The sequence below is a fragment of the Schistocerca piceifrons genome, chromosome X (genome assembly GCF_021461385.2).
Source record: "Schistocerca piceifrons isolate TAMUIC-IGC-003096 chromosome X, iqSchPice1.1, whole genome shotgun sequence".
Taxonomy (NCBI): domain Eukaryota; kingdom Metazoa; phylum Arthropoda; class Insecta; order Orthoptera; family Acrididae; genus Schistocerca; species Schistocerca piceifrons.
This window is the reverse complement of record NC_060149.1, coordinates 108,976,794-109,000,847: the sequence shown is the minus strand read 5'-3', so window position 1 is coordinate 109,000,847 and position 24,054 is coordinate 108,976,794. Positions and strand designations below refer to the sequence as shown.

The 24,054-nt window shown below is 42.8% G+C and overlaps 1 protein-coding gene across 1 annotated transcript in view; it reads left to right on the top strand.

Moving 5' to 3' along the window:
- The first annotated feature begins 422 nt into the window (after positions 1–422).
- Positions 423–24,054, top strand: part of LOC124723057 (lysophospholipid acyltransferase 5) — a 190,052-nt gene continuing 166,420 nt past the window's right edge. Inside the window, exons 1-4 of the mRNA XM_047248236.1 lie at positions 423–622; positions 716–823; positions 2,486–2,608; positions 18,971–19,086. Coding sequence (XP_047104192.1) covers positions 544–622; positions 716–823; positions 2,486–2,608; positions 18,971–19,086 — 426 coding nt within the window. The 5' untranslated portion in view covers positions 423–543. The remainder of the gene's footprint in view (positions 623–715; positions 824–2,485; positions 2,609–18,970; positions 19,087–24,054) is intronic.

Below are 24,054 nucleotides of genomic sequence, written 5' to 3'. Positions count from 1 at the left end.
TGAAATGCATTGTGGAACTTTTGACATTCCGTTCCGTCAACCTACTGCTAAGGCAAATGCCGGGGTGGTTCCTTAATCAAGGTGACAGGTGGCCACCTTTCCCATCCCCATAGGCTACCTGTTCTATCCTCTTAAAGCAGGTTATGTATACCATATGTTTTATTTTTGCCAATTCGTTGGCAGTATATTACCTTGACAGATCCTACATAATTGTGAGATGATCCTTGGGTGAATAAATAAATAAATAAGTGTAAGAATCTTCGTTGTTCTGGTTTACGATTTACACTCACACAAATATTCTCGACGACAAGGATATCCTGGATTCTCGGCAACACATATACTTACAGTCTTTACCGACACCGTGATGTTGGTAAAATGCTGTATGAGTTATATCATTGGTTGTATATCATCTGTTGACCAGTTTGTTGATCTTTGGCGTTGTGTTTTGAGTCATGTTATGGTGTCGTCAGGGTGAAGTTATTGTTGTGTTCTTGTCCAGTGGTACTCGAAAGATTTTTTAAGTGGTATTTACTAACAAATAAGATGAACATCCTGGAATCAATAGCCTATCATTTAGGTGCCCCGGAACCAGCGTTAAGGCTGGTTATATCGTTACTTGCAGGTTTGTTGATTTGGTGCTTAGCGCGCTGATAATGTTTACGTTTTGTTGACGAAGCAAAATGCTCCATGAAGTAAATAATTCTCCTTTTTTTAGGGTACCCAGTAGCTGCCTTTTATCACCATTATGTTCGCAGTATGTCTGAGACTCTGCGGCACGTATTCTTTGTTGTCGTCGGATTAATTATTGCATATTTCAATTATGGCAAGTATTTGTTTATAATCTGCTTGTTCATTAATAATATGAAGTATTTTAATGGACCTTGCATGCGTTACTGTTGTCGTTAGTGAAGCCTAATTGTGGCGTTTAGCATATTCTAATCCAGATACTTTCATAAGAAGTTGTGAATCTGCCTATGTTTCTTTTCACATACTTTTAAAAGCGCAGAAGTGTCGGTGATGCGTTGTCAAGCAGGAAAAGAACTAGTGGTCTTGCGACAACGTTTATTTCGATGTTTCTGATCTCCAAATATCAAAGAAGAAAATGCTGCTGCAAACTTACAGAATACTGGTTTGTGACTGCACTCGGGATTACCAAACGCTGTCCTTGAAAAATGTAGACCCCGGCAAGTTATTTACGTATTTATTGTTGAAGTCCTAGTTCAGTCCGTACCTTTCTCTGTTTTCAGTCACAAAATAGTCGGTGTTATTGTTAGGTTACAGGTAAATAACTGTCAGACTCCAAATCAGAAGGTCTTTTTCATTCCTGGACTGTTTTAGGATATTTTTGCAGTCAGTACGGAGTAAATGAACTGACACTGTTGTTTGGTTATCGCACTAAACGGAATAAAATGTGCATAATAATCCTTTACGGCTCCCAAGCCACCCTGACTGTTGTATTGTTAGCCCGGGAACACTTGCTTTTGTGACAAACTGATATGTAATGCAGTCCACAGTCTAGATTAGTTGGAGGGGACAATTTTATTTTGAGCCAACAAAGCAAACGAATGAGAATACAAAAGAATGGTTATAGTACTAGCTGACTTGCAGCATAGCATGAGGTCTTCATTCACTCTGTATGTTTATAATAGACAGTGAAAGCAACAAAGTAAATTGAAAAACATCTATTATATTATGTAGGGCCTTGTAGACAAATATATGGCATGTACTTTGATTCGTGTAATTTACATTATACATAATGTCCATCAACCATGGAGAGGGGCACTTTATTATTATTGTTACTACCCAAACTTTTGGATTTATGGGTGCCCTACTTTACTCAAAGATACTTCTGCAGGCCTTAATTGAAATTATTTCCAGAAATATTTTGTCGTGATTAGTTTTCATAGAACTGCTAAGAAAAGTGTAATTATGTCAAAAAGAGTACATGCATCATGTATATATATTGCTCTTGTGTAAAATGTGAGGGTTGAACGAATCATATGGAGAATGTAGAATTTTGATACCCTGATGACAGTTGTTTGAAATGATATTAGGGAAAGTGTTATTCTTCAATTTTAGTTGTTTTTTGTACTGTTTACATAATCTATGTAAGTTGTATAATTGGATGTTCGAAGTAACTAATTTTGTAAGTACAATAGAATGTTTTTTAAGTTGCTCGTTAGACTGGCTGTATCTTTATTTCCTCTCATCTTCATACAAATTCATCAGTGGCACAACTGTTCATTGTTGTACATTCTAAACAGAAAATTGTGGAATATTTTATTCACTGTTCATTATAACTTATTTTAAATTTAATTGCCAAATATTTGTATCAGAATATTGGTATTTTGGTGCTAATGATTTATTTGAACTATAGTTTGAATTTTGTGTACTTACTAACATTGGATGTGCTGTCTCTAAATAAATAACATGCTATAACTTTCTTAAAATGTTTCTTTGCTGAGATTTTGGTATCAATTTTCAGGTGACGATGTCATGCATTCTATGATGGCCGTCTTCGGAACTTATATTTTCCTGCAGATCTTTGGTGCATCCAAGGAATCTGTGTGCAGTATTTTTACGTTTACTATGCTGTATCTTCTTGCAGGTAAATTAGGATTTGTGAAGTACTATGTTTAAGAGTTTTAAGTATATCTATTTGCAATAATGAAAAAGAAGTTTCAGGGAAAGAATACATAATGTAGTTGGAGGAAATCTGTTTGTAATGTATTGTCATTGGTTGAGAAGGGGATACAGGGTAGGGTCACAGCAAGGTATCTTGTGCCTTTGGCAGAAATACCAAAGCTGCAACCCTACTGTTTATATGCTAGATTTTTGTTACTTTTTTATCATCCCTGTGAACCCTTGCCCTTGTAAAACTAACTAACAGTGCAGTGTTGCCAACTTGGAGCATCCTCATTTTGTCTAGTACACACCAGCAGGATGAAGTGAAGTTACCTATTTTTGTTTAGACACAACAAATAACTTCTGTTATATATTTTTTTCAGCCACCTGTCATAGGTCAGCAAATCTTACTCCTGAGTTGTAATTAAGGGAAACTAATTAGAGCTACTTCTAGAAATGGTTGAAGAGCATTCTTTTGTGAGACTCCAGACATGGCAACTCTAGGTATGCCACATGAAAGACAGGAGCAAAACTCAGCATCCTTTGATTTCTTAGTGACAATATTCCATCACATTTCCAAAAACCCATGTCACACAGCCCTGTTTCAAATTCATCAGCTCTGACTCGACATGTACCGCCACATTATTGGCAGACCAATTGGAGATTTTGAGAAATAGGTCCCACAACTCCCAAACTTACCAAGAATTGTTTATCTCCATTCTCCATGATTATCCCAGCTCAGAAATTTTCTAAACCTACTTAAAATCAGTGATCAAGTGCATTGTGTGTTCTTGCATGATGGAGGCCATAAACAACAATCCCAGCCAAGTGTTTGCAGTATGTTTACTGCTGAGCAAATAGCAAATATCCAAACTTTGCTATATTGTAAACAGTGTAATGTAATGATCTGCCTACAACTTATTGTACAGTACAGCCCATGGAATATATTGTGATCCAAAATTAAAGACTGGTGCAGTTGTCTCTGTATGTCCATCTGTATACAGATGGTTGCAGAACCTCGGCTAATCAGTACAGAATGTCTAATCAAAACATCTTTTAGCCATTTAACTTTCCAATTGTTATTTTATCAAGCAACCAGTTTCAGTGATATGTTATGCTATCTTGAGGCTCCCTGACCAACATGTAGGAAGATTCCCACCTCTGGCCCAGTCAAAATAGCAGCCAGGATTCAATGAGTGCTATCCATAGATTTTTGACACAGTGATCCCTGTTTGCACGAATTCCAATGCAATATTGCCTTTGCGGAGTGAGAAAACCAGTACAGAACCTCCTGTGTATAGGATCATTGGCTAGTTTGAATCACAATATCCAGTTATTTCTGTGAAGTCTGCTTTAGTGAAACAGTTGCAAATCCTTGGTTCCCTGTAGATACCTGAGATCTTGTTTCATACTGAGCCATTGTTGCTTTTGCAGATCATTGCACTATTAACTTAATTTGTTTGTAGCATGTGAAATATCTGAGCTTGTCACTTGTGCAAGACACAGTGAACATTCTATTGTATGTCTGTATATTGCATGTTGTCTCTTCTTTCAGTTGGATTTTTACCAAATTTTGCCATTCTCTTTAGTGCGAGTTCAAACAGGCCTACAATTTGACTATATAAAGAGATTAATTATTTCATTGACATACTTCTTTTGATTTAACTTCATCACTCCTGTTTCATAATTCTTACCTCATCTTTCATGCAAAATTTTTATTTTAGTTGTTCGTTGTTTTACTGATGGCCACTAAAAGTTAGCATATCATGTACACACACTGTAAGGAATTACATTATTGATTTCCCACCAGAACAATACACGCAGGAATCCATTCTTAATGTTTCAAGTCCTATTTCAAGCAGTATATTATTCAATTTCAGATTCCACTGCCAGCTAGCTTGCTCCAAACAATACCGAGACTTTATACTTTGGTACCTTCTGAGTATATTGCTGGTTGTGATTCACAAATTTCAGTGTGAGTGTCTTCCTACAGAAATGCACTTACTGCACTCATCTGACCCGTACCTGTGTTGTATTTAGGAGTCAATACAAATAGCTAACATACTGAAGTGTACCTTACAACTGGCAAGTAGAGTTCATCATAATCAGTACTTTTTCCCTCAGTGCATCCATTAACCCTAATTTTACCTTGTACTGAGTTATTTCTCTTGTGTCATTTACCTTTGTTTTAAATATCCACATAAAAGGTAAAACCCTTTTTCTTTGAGGAAGGACTACTAATGACCACATTTTATTTTTATGAAGGAGTCATATTCTCCATCCATTGTTTTCTCTCACTGATCACCATGACTAGATGTTAAATTTCTTCAATAATCTGTGAATCACTCAGCCATGAAACTTGACCAAATAAACTAAGACCACCCTCTTCTTTCTCTCATCAAATAATCTTTTTATGGATCTAAGCTGTAATTGTGCATAAGAGAATCCACTGATATCATCCCATAAGGTGTGTTGGCATCATTGTTGTCATCATCTGATTGACATTCAGCATCATCATTTATACACACAGTGTAAGTATCATCTGTAGAATTATGAACTGTCTATTCTTTTTCTATGATATATTCTCTTCTGGTTTCTTCAGATGGTACAGCACATCTCACAGATGAAGAAACTATATTTTATCACAGTTTACTGCATTTTCTAATAATACCTCATTTCTGCTCTTAATGACATAATATATGTCATGATCAACCAGGCGATACCATTTGGGAGCGTTGTGCACCTAGCAATAGTTACACAACAGATACTGTGAAAGGCCACCAACACACAGGCCCAACCACTTGCCTGGCATCTCTGTTGTGCAGAAGCATCCAGATGGCACTCACAGACCCAGGCCACCTCCTGCTTTTGTGCCACTTCCTTCAGCTCATTGTATGTGTCTGTCGATAGTGTGGTCAGCCAGTAGGGAACTCTGTCAACTTCGGAGCACATTGCATCTCTCTTGTACTGGCACACTTGGATATCTTTTCACTGACAGGTACCAAAACATGCCATGCTGCAGGCACTCAGACAGTTAAAAGCCAGCAATTAGACAGTTCAGTGCCTGCAGTCAGCCCAGTATAGTACTCTGAAGACTACCTTCTGACTTAGCAGCCACTGTTTATAGAGAACTAGAACCATTAACAGAGTGTCTGCAAATTACTAACAGTTATAGGATAATATTGTAGATTTCCAAAAGACAGCAAAGTTATTTAGGTATCATTCTATCAAGTAAGGACATTAAGTGCCAAACTGTGCCAAGGTACCATGTTGTAACATACTCATAATAAGTGCTATTTGTTATTTCTTATTGTGTTGCCACATTTCTGTTATTGTGTGTCCACAAAACCACCTGTTGACCACCTTTAAAGAACTACAATGATCAGTTAAAACAGTATGACCACTGCCCACTGTGACGTTGGATGACGCCTGGTGGCATTGTGGGCATTTAACAGAGTAATAAAAGTATGTAAATGGAGCAGACACATATGGTGGATCCTCTTAGTGAAGATATGAGCCGTAAATGGGAAATTCCATTGAGACAAACAATTCTATTGGAGGAACATCCGCAACTGAGCATTATACCAGAGTTTGAAAATACCGTTTCAGTTGTAAAGTTCTTTTATTATCACACAACCAGTTTCGGGCTCTTATAAGCCCATCTTCAGGTGTTGTAACTTAGTGATGAGGACCCTGAGCACCCCAGTGGACGTGTACTAGGTGTGGTATGCTACTTATGAGCACAGAACAGGGAGTCCCTGTTCTGCGCTCATAGGTAGCACACCGCGCCTGGTACATGTCCACTGGGGCACTCAGGGTCCACAGCACCAAGTTACGACACCTGAAGATGGGCTTATAAGAGCCCAAAACTGGTCTTGTGATGATAAAAAACTTTACAACTGAAGCGGTATTTTCAACCTCTGCCATTGAGATAAGCGACTTTGACAAAGGGCATATCATTATTATTATTATTATTATTCAGAGTCTGTGAGCAAATATCTCAAAAATGGTGACGCTGGTCAAATGTTCACGTGCTACTGTCATGAGCAGCTACAGAAAGAGGTAGGAGGACACTGAAACTACTAAAAGGCACTAAATCGTTGGGACATCCATGAGTCTTCACAGAACGTGGGGTTCAGAGGCTTGTCTGCTCTTTAAAGTAGGATAGGTGGTGATCTATGGCTTCTCTGCTGAAAGAGCACAACACTGGTGCACGCACAAGTGTTTCAGAGCACACCGTTCATTGTTGAACATGGGGCTCTGCAGCAGATCACCCCTATGTGTTCACATGTTGACCCAGTGATACCATCAGTTACGACTGCAGTTGGCGTGGGACTATGGGCATTCAACCGTCGATCAATGGAAACATGGCAGCTCTTCAGTTGAATCACATTTTTGCTGCACTAGGTTGATGGTCATCTCCACTAACACTGTCATTGAGGTGAATGGTGGCTCGAAACGTGCAGCGTGCCATGGGCACAGGCTGGTGGAGCAGTATTATGCTAAGTGAGATAATCTCCTGCAGTTGCATGAATCTTGTTGTAGTAATCAAAGACATATTGACAGTTGCAAACCACCTCGTCCCTTCATGCTGATGTCTTCCCTGACGGTGATATCGCCTTTCAGCGGTGTAATTGTCTGTCCCTCGGAGACAGAACCATGCTACAGTGGTTTTAGAAGCATTATAGTGAACTCACGTTGATACCTCAGCGACCAAATTAGCCCAGTGTATATCCTGCAGAACCCATCTGGATCGCTATTGGGTGCCATCACCACATACGCAAATCAGCGGCCCCTTATTTACGTGAATTACATGACCTGTGTGTAGACATCCAGTGCCACATACCTTCACAAACATACCAACAAACTGTTAGATCCCTGATACACAGTATCAGTGATGTACTTTGTTCCAAAGACAGACAAACAAGCTATTAAGCAGGTGGTCACAATATTTTGGCTCAGCAGTGTATAGCAGGGAAAATTTTTTCTGCTACTGTGGATGTTTGAGCTTAATTAATAGTAGCATTCAGTTACTACATTCACAACAGGTATACTCACAATAGCCGACAAATATGAGCTTTCTGGTCTTGGATTCCCTTTTTTTCTGTTCTTCCTTAGGAATTAGTGATAACTTCTGAGCCAAAAATTTGCATATGTGATGAATCAGGTTTCCTGCCTGACCATATCTCCAAAGATGTTTTTACCCCCATCACTTTGGCAGGTAATCTATTAATAATACAAGCAGCTGTCACTGTTGTCTTGGTCCAGTATTCTTTAAGTGAATCAACATCAAATAACATTCATTTAGCACTTTCTGGCAGTGTTTTGTTTGTACACTCTTCAAGCCCATTCTGCTGAGGACAATAAGGAGTAGTCGTCTGTTGCTTAATACCATATTTGCTCAAGAAGTTTTCAAAATCTTTTTTGCGGTACTTTTCACCAGTGACTAAGCAAATGATTTTTATTTCCTTCTTCAGTTCTTTTTCCATTAGGTTACATTACATTGTAATCCTTGAAAGCTCCGAATACACTGAGTTTGTCCTTTACAAAATACACATGCATAAATATTTCATACTTTGTAGTGATGCAGTTTCCAGGGGACCCAGTACATCAATGTGAATCAACTGTAGTGGTTGTGAAGCTCATGAACTAGCATTGAATGGTGGTCTGGTTTACTTCACTTAAAGACATACCATGCATGTGGCAGGCTCTTTACTACCAGCAGAAGGCAAACTTATGTCCTTGGTACCATCTAATATTTATTTACATCTATAAAATTCAAATATGCCAGTGTCACAGGATAATAGAATTTAAATCATGAGAACACATTAGATTTGCAATCACTTCTCTGTTTGTGTTTAGCAAATACAAAATATTTATCAGTGTCGCTCAACCTGCTAATGCTCCCTCTCTTTTGTATACGTTGCAGCCAGTATGTCTAAAATTTATGTGGCATTAGTTTTTTACTATTACATTAATTGAAAAAAGATTAGCAGCAAGTTTTGGTACATGTAATACATCTCTTCCCTGAATTCTTCTGTTTTTGTCACCATTCAGTCTCAGTTGGACATTTTCCAGACTTTCTACAGGAAGCGATATCTTATTGCCAACAGTTATGGTAGGTATTGATTGGCTTCATACATCGTACATCTGGTCACAATTGTGAGAATATGCATTGCAGTGCATGAGTACATATACCATATGTCCGAATTAATTGAATGTGAAGAAGCTGTAAAACCTGCGATGAAAGTTTTATGTTCAAATATGCGGCACTGTCTGGCAGTGTGCCCATATTTGTTGCAATTGAAGCACTGTGACTGTTTATTGCCTTTCCTTGTGTTTTGCTGTTGACCTGTTTCCCTTTAAGATGCCATTTTCCTCTGAAGAATGCCGAATTCTACACATCTGTTACTTCTCATAAAAGCTTTGTTTTTATTAGGTCCGCACTGATTTTGATTCCTGAGATTTCAGTTCCCATTACCATAGGTTTGTGTGTTTCAGGCAACCCATCCAACATTAATGTTCCAAGTCACTCATCAGTGACATGAAATTTAATATTTCTTAATTTACAAGTGGTTGACATGATTTTGTTCACATATATTAAACATTTTTAGATGATACCAAGATAGTGGTAATAAGGTCTCTCAATAATACCACTTGCTTGTTTAAACCACTGTCATCCAAAGCTTGTTCCAGTTTTTTTCCAGACCCGCTCAGCTGTAGATGTATCTTATATATTCATGTAACTGATTGGATGTAATAATAAAATGAGCTTTGATCTTGTCTTGAATTCTTCTTTTTTGAAATTTGTGTTGGTAAAACACACACGCACACACACGCACACACACACACACACACACACACACACACACACACACACACTATATTATCTCGCAGTCTCATGAAGTTACTAAAATCTAACACATCTACACCTATATTTGACAAGCCTCCCTATGGTATGTGGTGGAGAGTAAAGTATGTACGGTTGTCATTTACCCCATTGTGTGTTCCAATTGTGTATGGTGCACTAGAAGAACAATTGTAGGTAAGCCTTGATGCGAGCTCAGATCATTTTCCCGTAATGGTCTTTCTGTGAGATATACATACGAGCAAGCAATATTTTGGTTGACTCTTCTGGGAACGTGTTTTCTCATAATTTTAATAGTAAGTGACACTATAATGCACACTGCAACTCTTGAGCTTCTGCCACTGGAGTTCTGCCATCTCAGGGAGGCATTCACACGTACAAAACAAATCTGTAACAGAACATGCCACTCTTCCATGGATCTTCTCTGTTTCCTTTACCAGTCACATATGGTGCAGTTTGTTAATGACTAATTAGAACTTTCAAAGAATCAATCAAAAAAGGTTTTTGTAAGCCACCTCCTCTGTGGGTTTACTGCACTTCCTGAGGTTTCTTTCAATGAATCTGGCTGGCATCTGCCTGACCTGCAATTAGTTTTAGGAGGTCATTCCACTTTCAATTGCTTTGTACACACACACACACACACACACACACACACACACACACACACACACACACCCTGATATTTAATAGAAGTGACTGATTCCAGTGATTGGTTAGACTAGATGATTCAGATCTTCCATGACATCTTACAACAGATCCAACATCAAGGCACAGAAGTGGTCTTTTTGGGGGTACTTGAGCAGCTCACGATACGGGGAAATGATGCAACAAACACAGAAGCCAAAGAAGCATGTAGGGATGGTGTTCTACTTTGATGTTCTGTTCACTTGCATGCCATCATCTCATCTGACACAGTCCCCTGTCGGTCCGAGGGTTAGACGAGGCCCGAGGTATTCCTGCCTGTCATAAGAGGTGACTAAAAGGAGTCCTTATGTGATAGTCCCCTGTAAGGTATGACCTCCATTTTTCAAAATTTTCCCAAAGGGCGAGCCAATTGGGCAAGGGCGCCTTTCGTGGTGCATAATGTCCATCATGCACTGAGACCTCTCGCATCCTTCATTGATGTGAACCTGCACTTCCGCTCGTTCTCCAGCTGTTGGGCAAGGTCACCCTCCTGGGTGCATATTCCTCCATCCTCTGTGCAGTATCGCTTTCTGCACTGTCGATGATGATGGACTTCTTAGCTCATTTGCGCCTGATGTCCAGCATGGTAGCCAGTCCGTTGTGATGGGGCCACCATGTGCCCTGTGTGTTGTAGGGATCACTCTGCTGATGCCTGCACTGTTAACTCCCCATGTATGCCAAGGAGTAGATACTCGTCACCCTGGGGCATCGGGACTCCCGGCAATGGCCATCCTGCCTTTGCTGCAGCTGGGTGGCGCCCATGGGAAGGGCCCCTGGTCAGAGTGGGTGGCATCAAGGCAGATGACACGCCATGAAGCGTAGTACGTCATCTCTTGCTGGTGGTCAAACACCAGCAGTCTGTAAGTGGTCAAGGTCTAACTTCAATGCTAAGAAATACGACTCCAAGTTGTCCCCCCTCCCCCCTTCCCCCTGGCCTCATCATGGGAGGAACACCAGGCTAAGGATGGTAATGAAGCTTATTCATCCCAGTACCTCGTATGTATGAGAGTTGATGGGGCATCTTTCTTGTCAATGAAATCTCAGTTTTTTTTGTGGAACATTTAGAGAACAATTTTGGGGAAGTGGATGGCTTGTCAAAAATGTGGTTAGGGTCAGTATTCATCAAAACAGCATCCTCTGCCCAGTCATGGGCACTACTCCCCTGTGACAAGTTGGGGGATGTTTCCGTTTCTATCACACCCCATAAGAGCTTAATATGGTCCAGGGTATCATATTACACAGGGACCTCCTTTTGCAGTCTGACAATGAGCTGCACTCCAATTTAGAACAGCGAGGTGTCCATTTCATCTGGCGTGTCCACCAGGGTCCGAGAGATAATCAGGTTGCCATCAGTGCCTTCATCTTGGCCTTCAAGGGTGACACATTACATTACCCGAGAAGGTCAAGGTGATGGTCTACTGCTGTGACGTAAAGCCACATATCCCTCCCCCGATGCGGTGCTTTAAGTGCTGGAAGTTCCGCCATATGTCTTCCCACTGTACTTCCAGTGTCACCTGTCGGGATTGTGGACGCCCTTCACATCCCAATGCTCCCGGTGCTCCGCCTCCCATCTGTGTCAACTGTGGAGAGCACCATTTGCCTTGCTCGCCAGATTGCAGGATTCTCCAGAAAGAAAGCAAAATAATGGAATAAAAGACCCTGGACTGACTGACCTACAGTGAGGCTAAGAGAAAATATGAGCGGCTACATCCTGTGAATATGACATCAACCTAGGTCCCACTACGACAACGGTACTACCGTCTTCTGTTCTGCTGCATACAGTTGGCTCTCAGAGCCGTCAGACTCCACCTGCCCCATTGATGGTGGTGGTGGTGGTGGGGGGGGGCACTTTCCTCCCTGTTGCTCCTGCACAACCTACTTCAGGAGCAACACCCCCCAACCATCGAGGACATCAGTTCCCACTTCTCAGCCGGAGAAGCATAAGTCTTCTTCAGCTCCTCTTATGGAGATCGGCATTCCAATAACTGACCTGTGTTTGTTTTTATTTCGCCAGGTTTTTCAGCTTTGGTAGATGGCATAGTCTCAGTATGCACAACAAACTGCGTGTCATTAAGGAGACTATGAATGTGTGGAAGTCTTCCATGCGGTCCTCCCCCTGCGGGCCAGGGGGTTAGAATAGGCCCGAGGTATTCCTGCCTGTTGTAAGCGGTGACTAAAAGGAGTGTCTCACTTTTCGGCCATATGAGTTCACGTCCCATTCTATGGTTTGACCTGCCACTTTCAAAATTCTACAGTTCAGGCCATATGGGGAGGGACGCCGTACGTGGTGCACTAGTGCCCTTAAATTCGATCTCCTGACTCTCTTGTCATGGCTCTGCATCTCCACCTGCGATTCAACTATTTGGGCGAGGACACTTTCCAGGGTATGTCATATGCTTCCATTGTCTCCTGTCCTCTTTCACCCCCATGACAATATTGGATTTCTCTGCACCCAGTATCCAGCACGGTAGCCAGTCCGTTATGGTGGGGCCGTCATGTACCCATTTGGTGGTAGCCCCCTGACACCACAGGGATCCCACTGCTGATGCCTGAGCTGTAAACTCCCCATTTATGCCAAGGAGTAGATGCCTGTCTTCCTGGGGCACCAGCACTCCCGGCAACAGCCATCTTACCAGTTGGCCTTTGCTGTGGCTGGGTTGGCACCCATGGGGAGAACCTCTGATCGTTGTGCGTGGCATCAGGGCAGGTGACCCGAAATGAAGCAGGCTAAGCCATCTCTTGCTGGTGACCGTATGGCACCAGCAGTCTCTAAGAAGGGCAAGATAGAATACAATGCCGAGAGGTATGACCCTAAATTGTTTCCCTCCCTCGCTACACCATGGGAGGAACGTAGAGCTACAGAACCGAGAGAGCCATATTCGCTTCGGTTTTTAGTCTGTAGCGGAACCGATGGGGACTCTTTTCTACCTACAAAGCCTCAATTTTTTGTTGAACACCTTGAGGATAAGTTTAGAGAAGTGAAAGCGTTATCCGAGATGCGAAACGGTGCAGTCTTGATTCAGACAGCATCCCCAGTCCCAGCCTAAGCGTTACTCACCTGTGACAAACTGGGTGATATTCCTGTTTCTGTCACTCCCCATAAAAGCCTCAACATGGTCCAGCGGATTATTTTCCATCGTGACCTCCTCTTGCAGTCTGACGACGAGCTCCTCGCCAATTTAGAATGGCGGGGTGTTCATTTCATCTGGCGCGTTTACAGGGGACCCAAAGACAACAGGTTTGCTACCGGTGCCTTCATCTTTGCCTTTGAGGGTGATTCATTGCCTGAAAAGGTCAAGATGTTTTACCGCTGTGACTCTAAACGATACGTCCCTCCCCCTATGCGGTGCTTTAAGTGCTGGAAGTTGGGGCACATGTCTTCCTGTGGCACTTCCAGTGCTACATGTCAAGACTGTGGATATCCACTGCACCCAGATACTCCATGTGCACCACCTCCCACTTGCATCAAGTGTGGAGAGCACCACCTCCCCTGCTCACCAGACTGCCCAGTACTCCAAAAGGAGCGGAAAATCGTGGAGTACAAGACCCTGGACCAGTTGACTTACACAGAGGCTAAACGTAAATTCGAAAGATTACACCCCATTCAGTTGATGTTGACATATGCTGCAGCTACATCACCATTGCCCTCCCAAGTGCCAGTGGTTCCTCACTCTGTGCCATGAGCAATGGGCCATCCGGGCCACCAAAATACATCTGCCCCCTTGGTGGTAGGGGGCAAATCTTCCTCCATTACTCCCCAAAGTACCTACTTCGGGAGCAAGGCCTGCCAAACGCAGGGGACATTGGTCCCCTCCCCCCTGCCGGAGAAGCAACAGCCTCCTCTGACTTCTCTCGTGCGGAAGGGGTCCCTTGGGGCCCTCTTTCTCAAGGTCTCCACTAATGCCACGGGGGACACTTGCCAATGGGTTAAGGAGCCAAAAGCTGCTGGACAAAGAGCCTCACGTTCTGACTGAAGCTGCTTCACAGAAATCTTCCCAGCAAGCCCCTAAAGAGAAGCGAGAGATCAAGCAAACTAAGAAGAAGTCTGATAAGAAACAGAACCCTCTGGTGGCCCCAGCACCACCACTCCCTATCAGTTCTGCATCTGCGGATGCAGTGGAGATCTTAGAGTCTCTTGCGGACCTGGATCTCACTGACGCCTCATCCACCATAGAAATGGCTACAAATACTCAGTCGAAGGCAGCAGGTGACCCTGAGGCATAACCTGCCTCCTTGCACACTTCATGCCTTCCCAGTCTCATGTCATCCTCCAGTGGAATTGTGGTGGTTTTTTCCATCATCTGGCTGAGCTATGGCAACTGTTAAGTTTTACACCTGCTTTCTGCATTGCCCTCCAGGAAACCTGGTTCCCGGAAATGCGGGCCCCTACCCTCTATGGCTATAAGGAATATTACAGGAACCATAGCAACTATAATAGAGTGTCAGGTGGAGTTTGTGTCTATGTCTTGAACTCAGTATGCAGTGAACCTGTGACCCTTCAAATCTCTCTTAAAGCTGTGGCTGTCAGGATAAGGACGACGCAGGAAATAACTGTCTGCAACGTATATCTTCCCCCAGATGGTGCAGCACCCCAAAACGCATTGGCTGTACTGATTGATCAACTCCCTAAACCCTTCCTACTTTTCGGAGATTTTAACACTCATAACCCCTTGTGGGGTGGTACAGTTCTTACTGGCCGAGGCAGAGATGTTGAAAATTTACTGTCACAACTCGACCTCTGCTGCCTCTTAAATACTGGGACCACCACACATTTCAGTGTGGCACATGACCCATATTCACCCATTGATCTCTTGGTTTGCAGTCCTGACCTTCTCCCATCTATCCACTGGAGAGCACATGACGACCGGTGTTGTAGTGACCACTTCCCCATCTTCCTGTCACTGCCCCGGGACGCCTGCCCAGGTGGGCTTTAAACAAAGCAGACTGGGAAACCTTCACCTCTGCTGTCACCATTGAGTCTCCCCCTCATGGTAACATTGACGTGGTGGTTGAGAAGGTAACTACAATGATCGTTTCTGCGGCCGAAAACGCAGTGCCTTGTTCTTTAGAGTGCCCCTGGCGAAAGACAGTCCCTTGGTGGTCTCCTGAAGTCTCTGAGGCAATTAAAGAGCATCGGCTAGCTCTACAGTGGCATAAGCAGCACCCTTCCCTGGAGCACCTCATAGCCTTTAAACAGCTCTGTGCCACGTTCGCCAGATTAGCAAAAGGCGGAAGCAGGAGTGTTTGGAGAGGTACATCTCGACCATTGGGTGCCATGCGTCACCTTCCCAAATCTGGGCAAAGGTCAAATGAGTTTTTGGGCACCACACCGCAACAGGTGTCCCCAGTGTTAACATAAATGGCGTGTTATCTACCAACGCAAATGTGATTGCCTAGTACTTTGCTGAGCACTAAACTTGTGTCTCTGCATTGGAGAATTACCCTCCAGCCTTTTGCCCTCTCAGATGGCGGATGGAAGGGAAAGTTCTCTCGTTCACCACACACCACAGTGAACCCTGTAATGACCCTGAACCCTGTAATGACCCATTACAGAGTGGGAGCTCCTCAGTGGCCTTGCACATTGCTCCGACACAGCTCCTGGGCCCAATCGGATCCACAGTGAAATGATTACACATCTCTCGTCTGATTACAAGCGACGTCTCCTCGTGATCTTCAACCGGATCTGGTGCAATGGCGTCTTTCCATCGCAATGTCAGGAGAGCACTATGATACCAGTGCTCAATCCTGGCAAAAACCCGCTTGATGTGGATAGCTATCAGCCCATCAGCCTCACCAACATTCTGTGTAAGCTGCTGGAACGTATGTGTTTCGGCGGTTGGGTTGAGTCCTGGAGTCACGTGGCCTACTGGCTCCATGCCAGGGCTTCTTCCGCCTGGGTAGCTCTACCACTGATAATCTTGTGTCCTTTGAGTCTGCCATCCGAACAGCCTTTTCCAGATGCCAACACCTTTTTGCCGCCTTTTTTTGATTTACGAAACGCGTATGACACCACCTTGCAACATCATATTCTTGGTACATTATACGAGTGGGGTATTCGAGGCTCGCTCCCAATTTTTATCCAGAATTTCCTTTTGCTCTGTACTTTCCATGTCCAAGGTGGTGCCTCCCATAGTCCCCCTCTCCATATCCAGGAGAATGGGGTCCCGCAGGGCTCCATATTGAGTGGATCTCTATTTTTAGTAGCCATTAACGGTCTAGCAGCAGCTGTAGGGCCGTCCGTCTTACCCTCTCTGTTTGCAGACGACTTCCACATTTCGTACTGTTCCTGCTGCTGAGCGGTGCCTACAGGGAGCCATCCACAAGGCACAGTCATGGGCTCTGGCCCACGGATTTCAGTTTTCGGCTGCAAAGTCGTGTGTTATGCACTTCTGTCGGCATCGTGCCATTCGTCCGGAACCGGAACTTTACGTCAGTGACGATCCACAAACTGTAGTGGAGACATGTCAATTTTTAGGACTGGTTTTCGATGCCCGATTGACTTGGCTTCCTCACTTTCGTCAGCTTAAGCAGAAGTGCTGGCAGCACCTCAATGCCCTCCGCTGCTTGAGCAACACCAACTGGGGTGCAGATCGCTCTATGCTGCTGCAGCTATACAGAGCCCTTGTTCAATCCTGCCTTGGCTATGGGAGTCTGGTTTATGGTTCGGCAGCACCCTCAGCATTGCGTTTACTCGACCCAGTGCACCACTGTGGTGTTCGACTAGTGACGGGAGCTTTTAGGACAAGTCTGGTGACCAGCCTCCGTGTGGAGGCTGGAGTCCCTCCGTTGCAGGTCAGGCGTGCACAACTGCTCACCAGTTGCATTTCATACGTTCGTAGTTCTCCTGCACATCCGAATTACTGTCTCCATTTCCCACACACAGTTCATCTCTCACATCGATGGCCCAGATCAGGGCTTACAATTGCAGTTCACGTCCAATCCCTTTTATCTGAACTGGAGTCCTTGCCTTTACCACCTATACTCGGGGTCCAATCGCATACACCTCCATGGTGTACACCTAGGCCACAGCTTTTCCTGGACCTTTCACATGGCCCAAAGGACTCAGTTCATCCTACGGCTCTCCGCTGTCACTTCATCTCGATTCTTGACATGTGTTGAGGCCACGAAGTGGTTTACACTGATGGGTCGAGGGCTGATGATCACATTGGCTTCGTGTATCTCCATGGAAATTGAACGGCATTCCTTGCCTGATGGCTGCAGTGTTTTCACTGCAGAGCTGGTGGCCATATCTCGTGCTCTTGAACACAACCGTTCATGCCCTGGGAGTCATTTCTTCTGTGTATTGGCTCCTTGAGTAGCCTACAAGCTGTCGACCAGTGCTACCCTTGTCATCCTCTGGTAGTGACCATCCCTGAGTCCATCTGTGCCCTGGAACGGTCTGGTCATTCAGTGTGTGGATCCCAGGACACTTCAGAATCCCAGGGAACGAACTTGCTGACAGGCTGGCTGAACAGGCTACATGGAAACCACTTATGGAGATGGGCATTTCAATAACTGACATGCGTTCATTTTTATGTCGCCAGGTTATGGGAGACGGAATGGCTTTACGTGAATAGGACACAGCCCATTAACAAATAGTTTCATCCTCCAGTGGGAATATCCACCACACCGTGAAGTTTGTAGTTTAACACTTTCGATCCAGTATGTTTTAACTACTACGTTATTTATACTGACATAGGGGCAACCCTTAGTTTGATGGGAGATCTGCCCACCATCCTTGCCGAAGCCAACACCAGTGTGGCATGGGTTTTCAAATTCTGTTAAATTTTGGGTCTCATACGTAAATTCCAGGGGAGGGGAGTTTAGTATGCTTTGAGTGCGTAGCTCATCCAGGCAGTTTAGCATTTTTGTTAATGTATTTTCTGTGTCATAGTTCAGTGCATCATGACAGCGGCTTTTACAATTGATAAGTCAATTTTAATGCATTGTAAGCAACTTTGCCAGCCATCGACCACTCAGTCCTCACCCCAACCTCCTCGATGAGACTGGCATGCTGACGTCCTATAAGGGTGTTGATGACCATGCTGTTAAGTATCCCATATACAGTGCTGGGTTGTTCCACCTGTTTATGTGGAGTACCTTATATTCGTTTATGTTTAGATCAACTGCCAATCCCTGTACTGAACTTCAATCCCGTGCCAATCTTGCATTTTTCTACAATTGTCTAATGTTGTGACTTCTCTAAGTACAATAGCATCATATGCATACAGCTTCATTAAGTCTCTGATGTTATCCACTTGGTCATTCATGTATATTGTGAAAATTAATAGTCCTATAACACTCCATTTGGATACACTAAATTACCGTCTGAAGATTTTTCTGCATTGAGGATAGCTTACTGTGTTCTGTTTGGTACGACCTCTTCAGTCCCATCACAAAGCTGGAATGATGTTCTGTATGCTTGTAAACTGTACTGGGCAGCTTCTGGAAGTCAAGGAACACAATATCAACCCTTGTGCACTCCCTTTTGGGTCTCATTGACAAACAGAGTGAGCTGGGTTTTACATGACATTTGTTTGCAGAATCTATGTTTGTTCCTAAGCTGCTTCATTTGGCTTACTGTGGCCCAGCCTGTCTACATGCACAGTATGAATGGAACCTTAGAGTTAATTTAATAAATAAGTCTGCTTTCTTCGTGTAACTTTTTATTATGATAATAAGAACTGCTGTGGTATGTCATCGACTGTGCCAGATTGGTTAAGCAAGTGGTTGCCTTCTTCCCTCTAATTTAATGTGTTAGTAAATGTCTGTATTGTTTGTAATTTGTTTCAGGGTACTATTTGACTGGAACAGAAACGTATGATATTAAATGGACAATGGCTCAGTGTGTCCTAACATTAAGATTGATTGGCTTGGTCTTCGATATTTATGATGGGGCCAAGCCTGATGTAAGTAATGCTTAAATTAGAATTATCTTTCTACTATGGAAAGTGTTATATTGTAGTAGGGCAATGGATGTCTCAACAGAGAAAAATTTTCTTAAAAAATTAATAATCAGCCTTATTGACTGCATTTAGAAATTTTAACTTTCTCTACCTTATTACAGTTCTTGAAGTGAAACTGTCCGATTGAGACCGGTGTTCTTTTCCTGTGAGACACTTATATGTGTCTTAAGAAGATATAACTTACAAACAGATCATAGAAAACATAGTGTCATTTGCCAATAAATTTGTGTGTTAAAAACTAATATCAAGGAAGTCCATATTAGTGTTTCAACCAGGAACAACAATAGTTGAAAATCTTTCCAGAAATAATTAAGAATTGATAATGCACCAGCATATATATTTTTGGATCGCAAGTCTCGTGAAGGTAAAAGTAAAATAATGATCGATGGATAAACTGATAAATCACTTGGAAGGTGTAATGAAGAGATCAACATTTCTCCTCTGAAAGATATCATATTAAAATAAGATGTTGATGAGTCATCATACTTCAGGATGCACTATTTCCGTCCTTACTGTGTCCATGGTTATGATCACATGATCATGTCCATAGTGGCCCATGAGCCACTTGCCACTTTGTCTCCATGGGTAATATGGTGAGCACCATAGGGAGCTTCACCAGAAATCTCCAGGTTCAGGTTTGACAAATCCAGTCATTGCTGAGTTGCTGGCTGGTCACTGCTACCAATTTTCTGTTAACCATTTAAGCACAAGTTGTATAATGGACCTATGAGAGCATACAATAATGAAAAGGCCCATCATATGACAGACCAGTGAAAGTATGTTCTCACTACAATACAAAACAAAATTTTTAAGCAGTTCGATATTATATTTGATACAGTTCCCCACAGTCGTTTAATGAACAAACTAAGAGCCTATGAAATATCAGACCAATTGTGTGATTGGATTGAAGAGTTCCTAGATAACAGAACGGAGCATGTCATTCTCAATGGAGAGAAGTCTTCTGAAGTAAGAGTGATTTCAGGTGTGCCACAGGGGAGTGTTGGAGGACCTCCGCTATTGGGTGGAGAAATGTAGGGTCCCCCTGAATAGGTCAGGCATGCACTATACACTGGAAGCGGCTACAAGGGTAGCGGAGTACGTGTGGAGTGCACATGGGGGTTTTTAGGTTAGAGAATTCCCTCCCTAGGCCCGACAAGACGCCTCCTGAGACGCGGCGATGTAAGAGTAGGCAAAATGCAACAGGGAATAACAATATTAATGTGCTAATAGTAAACTGCAGGAGCGTCTATAGAAAGGTCCCAGAACTGCTCTCATTAATAAACGGTCACAACGCCCATATAGTACTAGGGACTTGGCTGAAACCAGACGTAAACAGTAAAGAAATCCTAAACTCAGATTGGAATGTATACCGCAGAGACAGGCTGGACAGTGAAGGGGGAGGCGTGCTTATACCGATAAGAAGTGCAATAGTATCAAAGGAAATTGACGGAGATCCGAAATGTAAAATAATTTGGGTGAAGGTCACGGTTAAAGCAGGCTCAGGCATGGTAATTGGATGTCTCTATAGGCCCCCTGGCTCAGCAGCTGTTGTGGCTGAGCACCTGAAGGATAATTTGGAAAATATTTCGAGTAGATTTCCCCACCATGTTATAGTTCTGGGTGGAGATTTTAATTTGCTGGATATAGACTGGGAGACTCAAACGTTCATAACGGGTGGCAGGGACAAAGAATTCAGTGAAATTTTTTTAAGTGCTTTATCTGAAAACTACCTTGAGCAGTTAAACAGAGAACCTACTCGTGTCGATAACATATTAGACCTTCTGGTGACAAACAGACCCGAACTATTTGAAACAGTTAACGCAGAACAGGGAATCAGCGATCATAAAGCGGTTACTGCATCGATGATTTCAGCCGTGATTAGAAATATTAAAAAAGGTAGGAAGATTTTTCTGTTTAGCAAAAGTGACTAAAAGCAGATTACAGAGTACCTGACGGCTCAACACAAAAGTTTTGTCTCAAGTACAGATAGTGTTGAGGATCAGTGGACAAAGTTCAAAACCATCGTACAATATGCGTTAAATGAGTATGTGCCAAGCAAGATCATGAGAGATGGAAAAGAGCCACCGTGGTACAACAACCGAGTTACAACACTGCTGCGGAAGCAAAGGGAACTTCACAGCTAACATAAACATAGCCAAAGCCTTGCAAACAGACAAAAATTACACGAAGCAAAATGTAGTGTGAGGAGGGCTATGCGAGAGGCGTTCAATGAATTCGAAAGTAAAGTTCTATGTACTGACTTGGCAGAAAATCCTAAGAAATTTTGGTCCTATACCAAAGCGGTAGGTGGATCAAAACAAAATGTCCAGACACTCTGTGACCAAAATGGTACTGAAACAGAGGATGACAGACTAAAGGCCGAAATACTATGTCTTTTTCCAAAGCTGTTTCACAGAGGAAGACTGCACTGTAGTTCCTTCTCTAGATTGTCGCACAGATGACAAAATGGTAGATATCGAAATAGACGACAGGGATAGCGAAACAATTAAAATCGCTCAAAAGAGGAAAGCCGACTGGACCTGATGGGATACCAGTTCCATTTTACACACAGTACGCGCAGGAACTTGCCCCCCTTCTTGCAGCGGTGTACCGTAGGTCTCTAGAAGGGCGTAGCGTTCCAAAGGATTGGAAAAGGGCACAGGTCATCCCCGTTTTCAAGAATGGAGCCGGTCGGTGTGGCCGTGCGGTTAAAGGCGCTTCAGTCTGGAACCGCGTGACCGCTACGGTCGCAGGTTCGAATCCTGCCTCGGGCATGGATGTGTGTGATGTCCTTAGGTTAGTTAGGTTTAATTAGTTCTAAGTTCTAGGCGACTGATGACCTAAGAAGTTAAGTCGCATAGTGCTCAGAACCATTTGAACCAGCCATTCAAGAATGGACGTCGAACAGATGTGCAGAACTATAGACCCTAACGTCGATCAGTTGTAGAATTTTGGAACACGTATTATTTTAGAGTATAATGACTTTCCTGGAGACTAGAAATCTACTCTGTTGGAATCAGCATGGGTTTCGAAAAAGACGGTTGTGTGAAACCCAGCTCACTCTATTCGTCCACGAGACTCAGAGGGCCATAGACATGGGTTCTCAGGTAGATGCCGTGTATCTTGACTTCCGCAAGGCGTTCAATACAGTTCCCCACAGTCGTTTAATGAACAAAGTAAGAGCATATGGACTATCAGACCAATTGTGTGATTGGATTGAAGAGTTCCTAGATAACAGAACGCAGCATGTCATTCTCAATGGAGAGAAGTCTTCCGAAGTAAGAGTGATTTCAGGTGTGCCGCAGGGGAGTGTCATAGGACTGTTGCTATTCACAATATACATAAATGACCTTGTGGATGACATCGGAAGTTCACTGAGGCTTTTTGCAGATGATGCTGTGGTGTATCGAGAGGTTGTAACAATGGAAAATTGTACTGAAATGCAGGAGGATCTGCAGCGAATTGACGCATGGTGCAGGGAGTGGCAATTGAATCTCAATGTAGACAAGTGTAATGTGCTGCGAATACATAGAAAGAAAGATCATTTAGGTACAATATAGCAGATCAGCAACTGGAAGCAGTTAATTCCATAAATTATCTGGGAGTAGGCATTAGGAGTAATTTAAAATGGAATGATCATATAAAGTTGATCGTCGGTAAAGCAGATGCCAGATTGAGATTCATTGGAAGAATCCTAAGGAAATGCAGTCCGAAAACAAAGGAAGATGATAGATAAACTTCAGTGGAAAACTCTACAAGAGAGACGCTCAGTAGCTCGGTACGGGCTTTTGTTGAAGTTTTGAGAACATACCTTCACCGAGGAGTCAAGCAGTATATCGCTCCCTCCTACGTGTATCTCACGAAGAGACCATGTGGATAAAATCAGAGAGGTTAGAACCCACACAGAGGCATACCGACAGTCTTTCTTTCAACGAACAATGCGAGACTGGAATAGAAGGGAGAACTGATAGAGGTACTCAAGGTACCTCCGCCACACACCGTCAGGTGGCTTGCAGAGTATGGATGTAGATGTAGAATGTAAAATTATAAAGTGTAATCTAGCCAATCAAAGTTTCAATTTCTTCTTTTATTTCTTCATTTGCTGACAATATGTTTATAATACATTAAAACACCATTATTGAAATGAACAGTTCCAGTCATATTACTGTTTATTTTTCTTCTATGTTTAGACTGTAGATTGATAATGTAATGAAATAATAAAATTATAGTAACAGTAAGAATAATATGTATGAAATAAAACTGAACACCAATAATCATGTATAAAAAATAGTAACTCACCCATCACACAATATGGGGTGCATTTTTTTGTTGTTGAGCATCGCTCGATTCTCTTGTTCAGAATGGAGATGTAGTTACGTGAACTCACCTTCATTACACAAAATTAATTATACATGTTGTATGAAAAATAATAATATGCAGTAATTTATAAGTTAAAACATAACAACCAACAAAATATGTGCTTCTAATGTAGCCCACACCAGTCAAAATTCCAGATCCAAAAGAAGTATGGGAAAAATGTACTTTATCTCATCGCACATAGTCTTGTGTCATGCGTCCGTTCGCTGACACATCATTTCTCTGTACAGTGGTGCTCTCTCACACGGACGAGGCCACACCATACAGCAATGCCAGCATTAGAGGGTTGACATAAATGCTGTGTGTTCTTCAGCTATGACTGTTTGATGGGACAGTGCAATATGCATTTAAAAGAGTGTGGTTCTTGGCTCAGATACCTGGATTATAAGGAGTGTAGAAACATGAATAAAATTCCAAATTTTAAGGTGAGCTATGCATCCCTGTTATTAGGTTTTACCTTCTTTGTAGAGAATTCTTGTGGTTCTTGGGACTCTTCAGTTGTGCTGAGCTTTCTCAAGAATGTAAGACTCCATA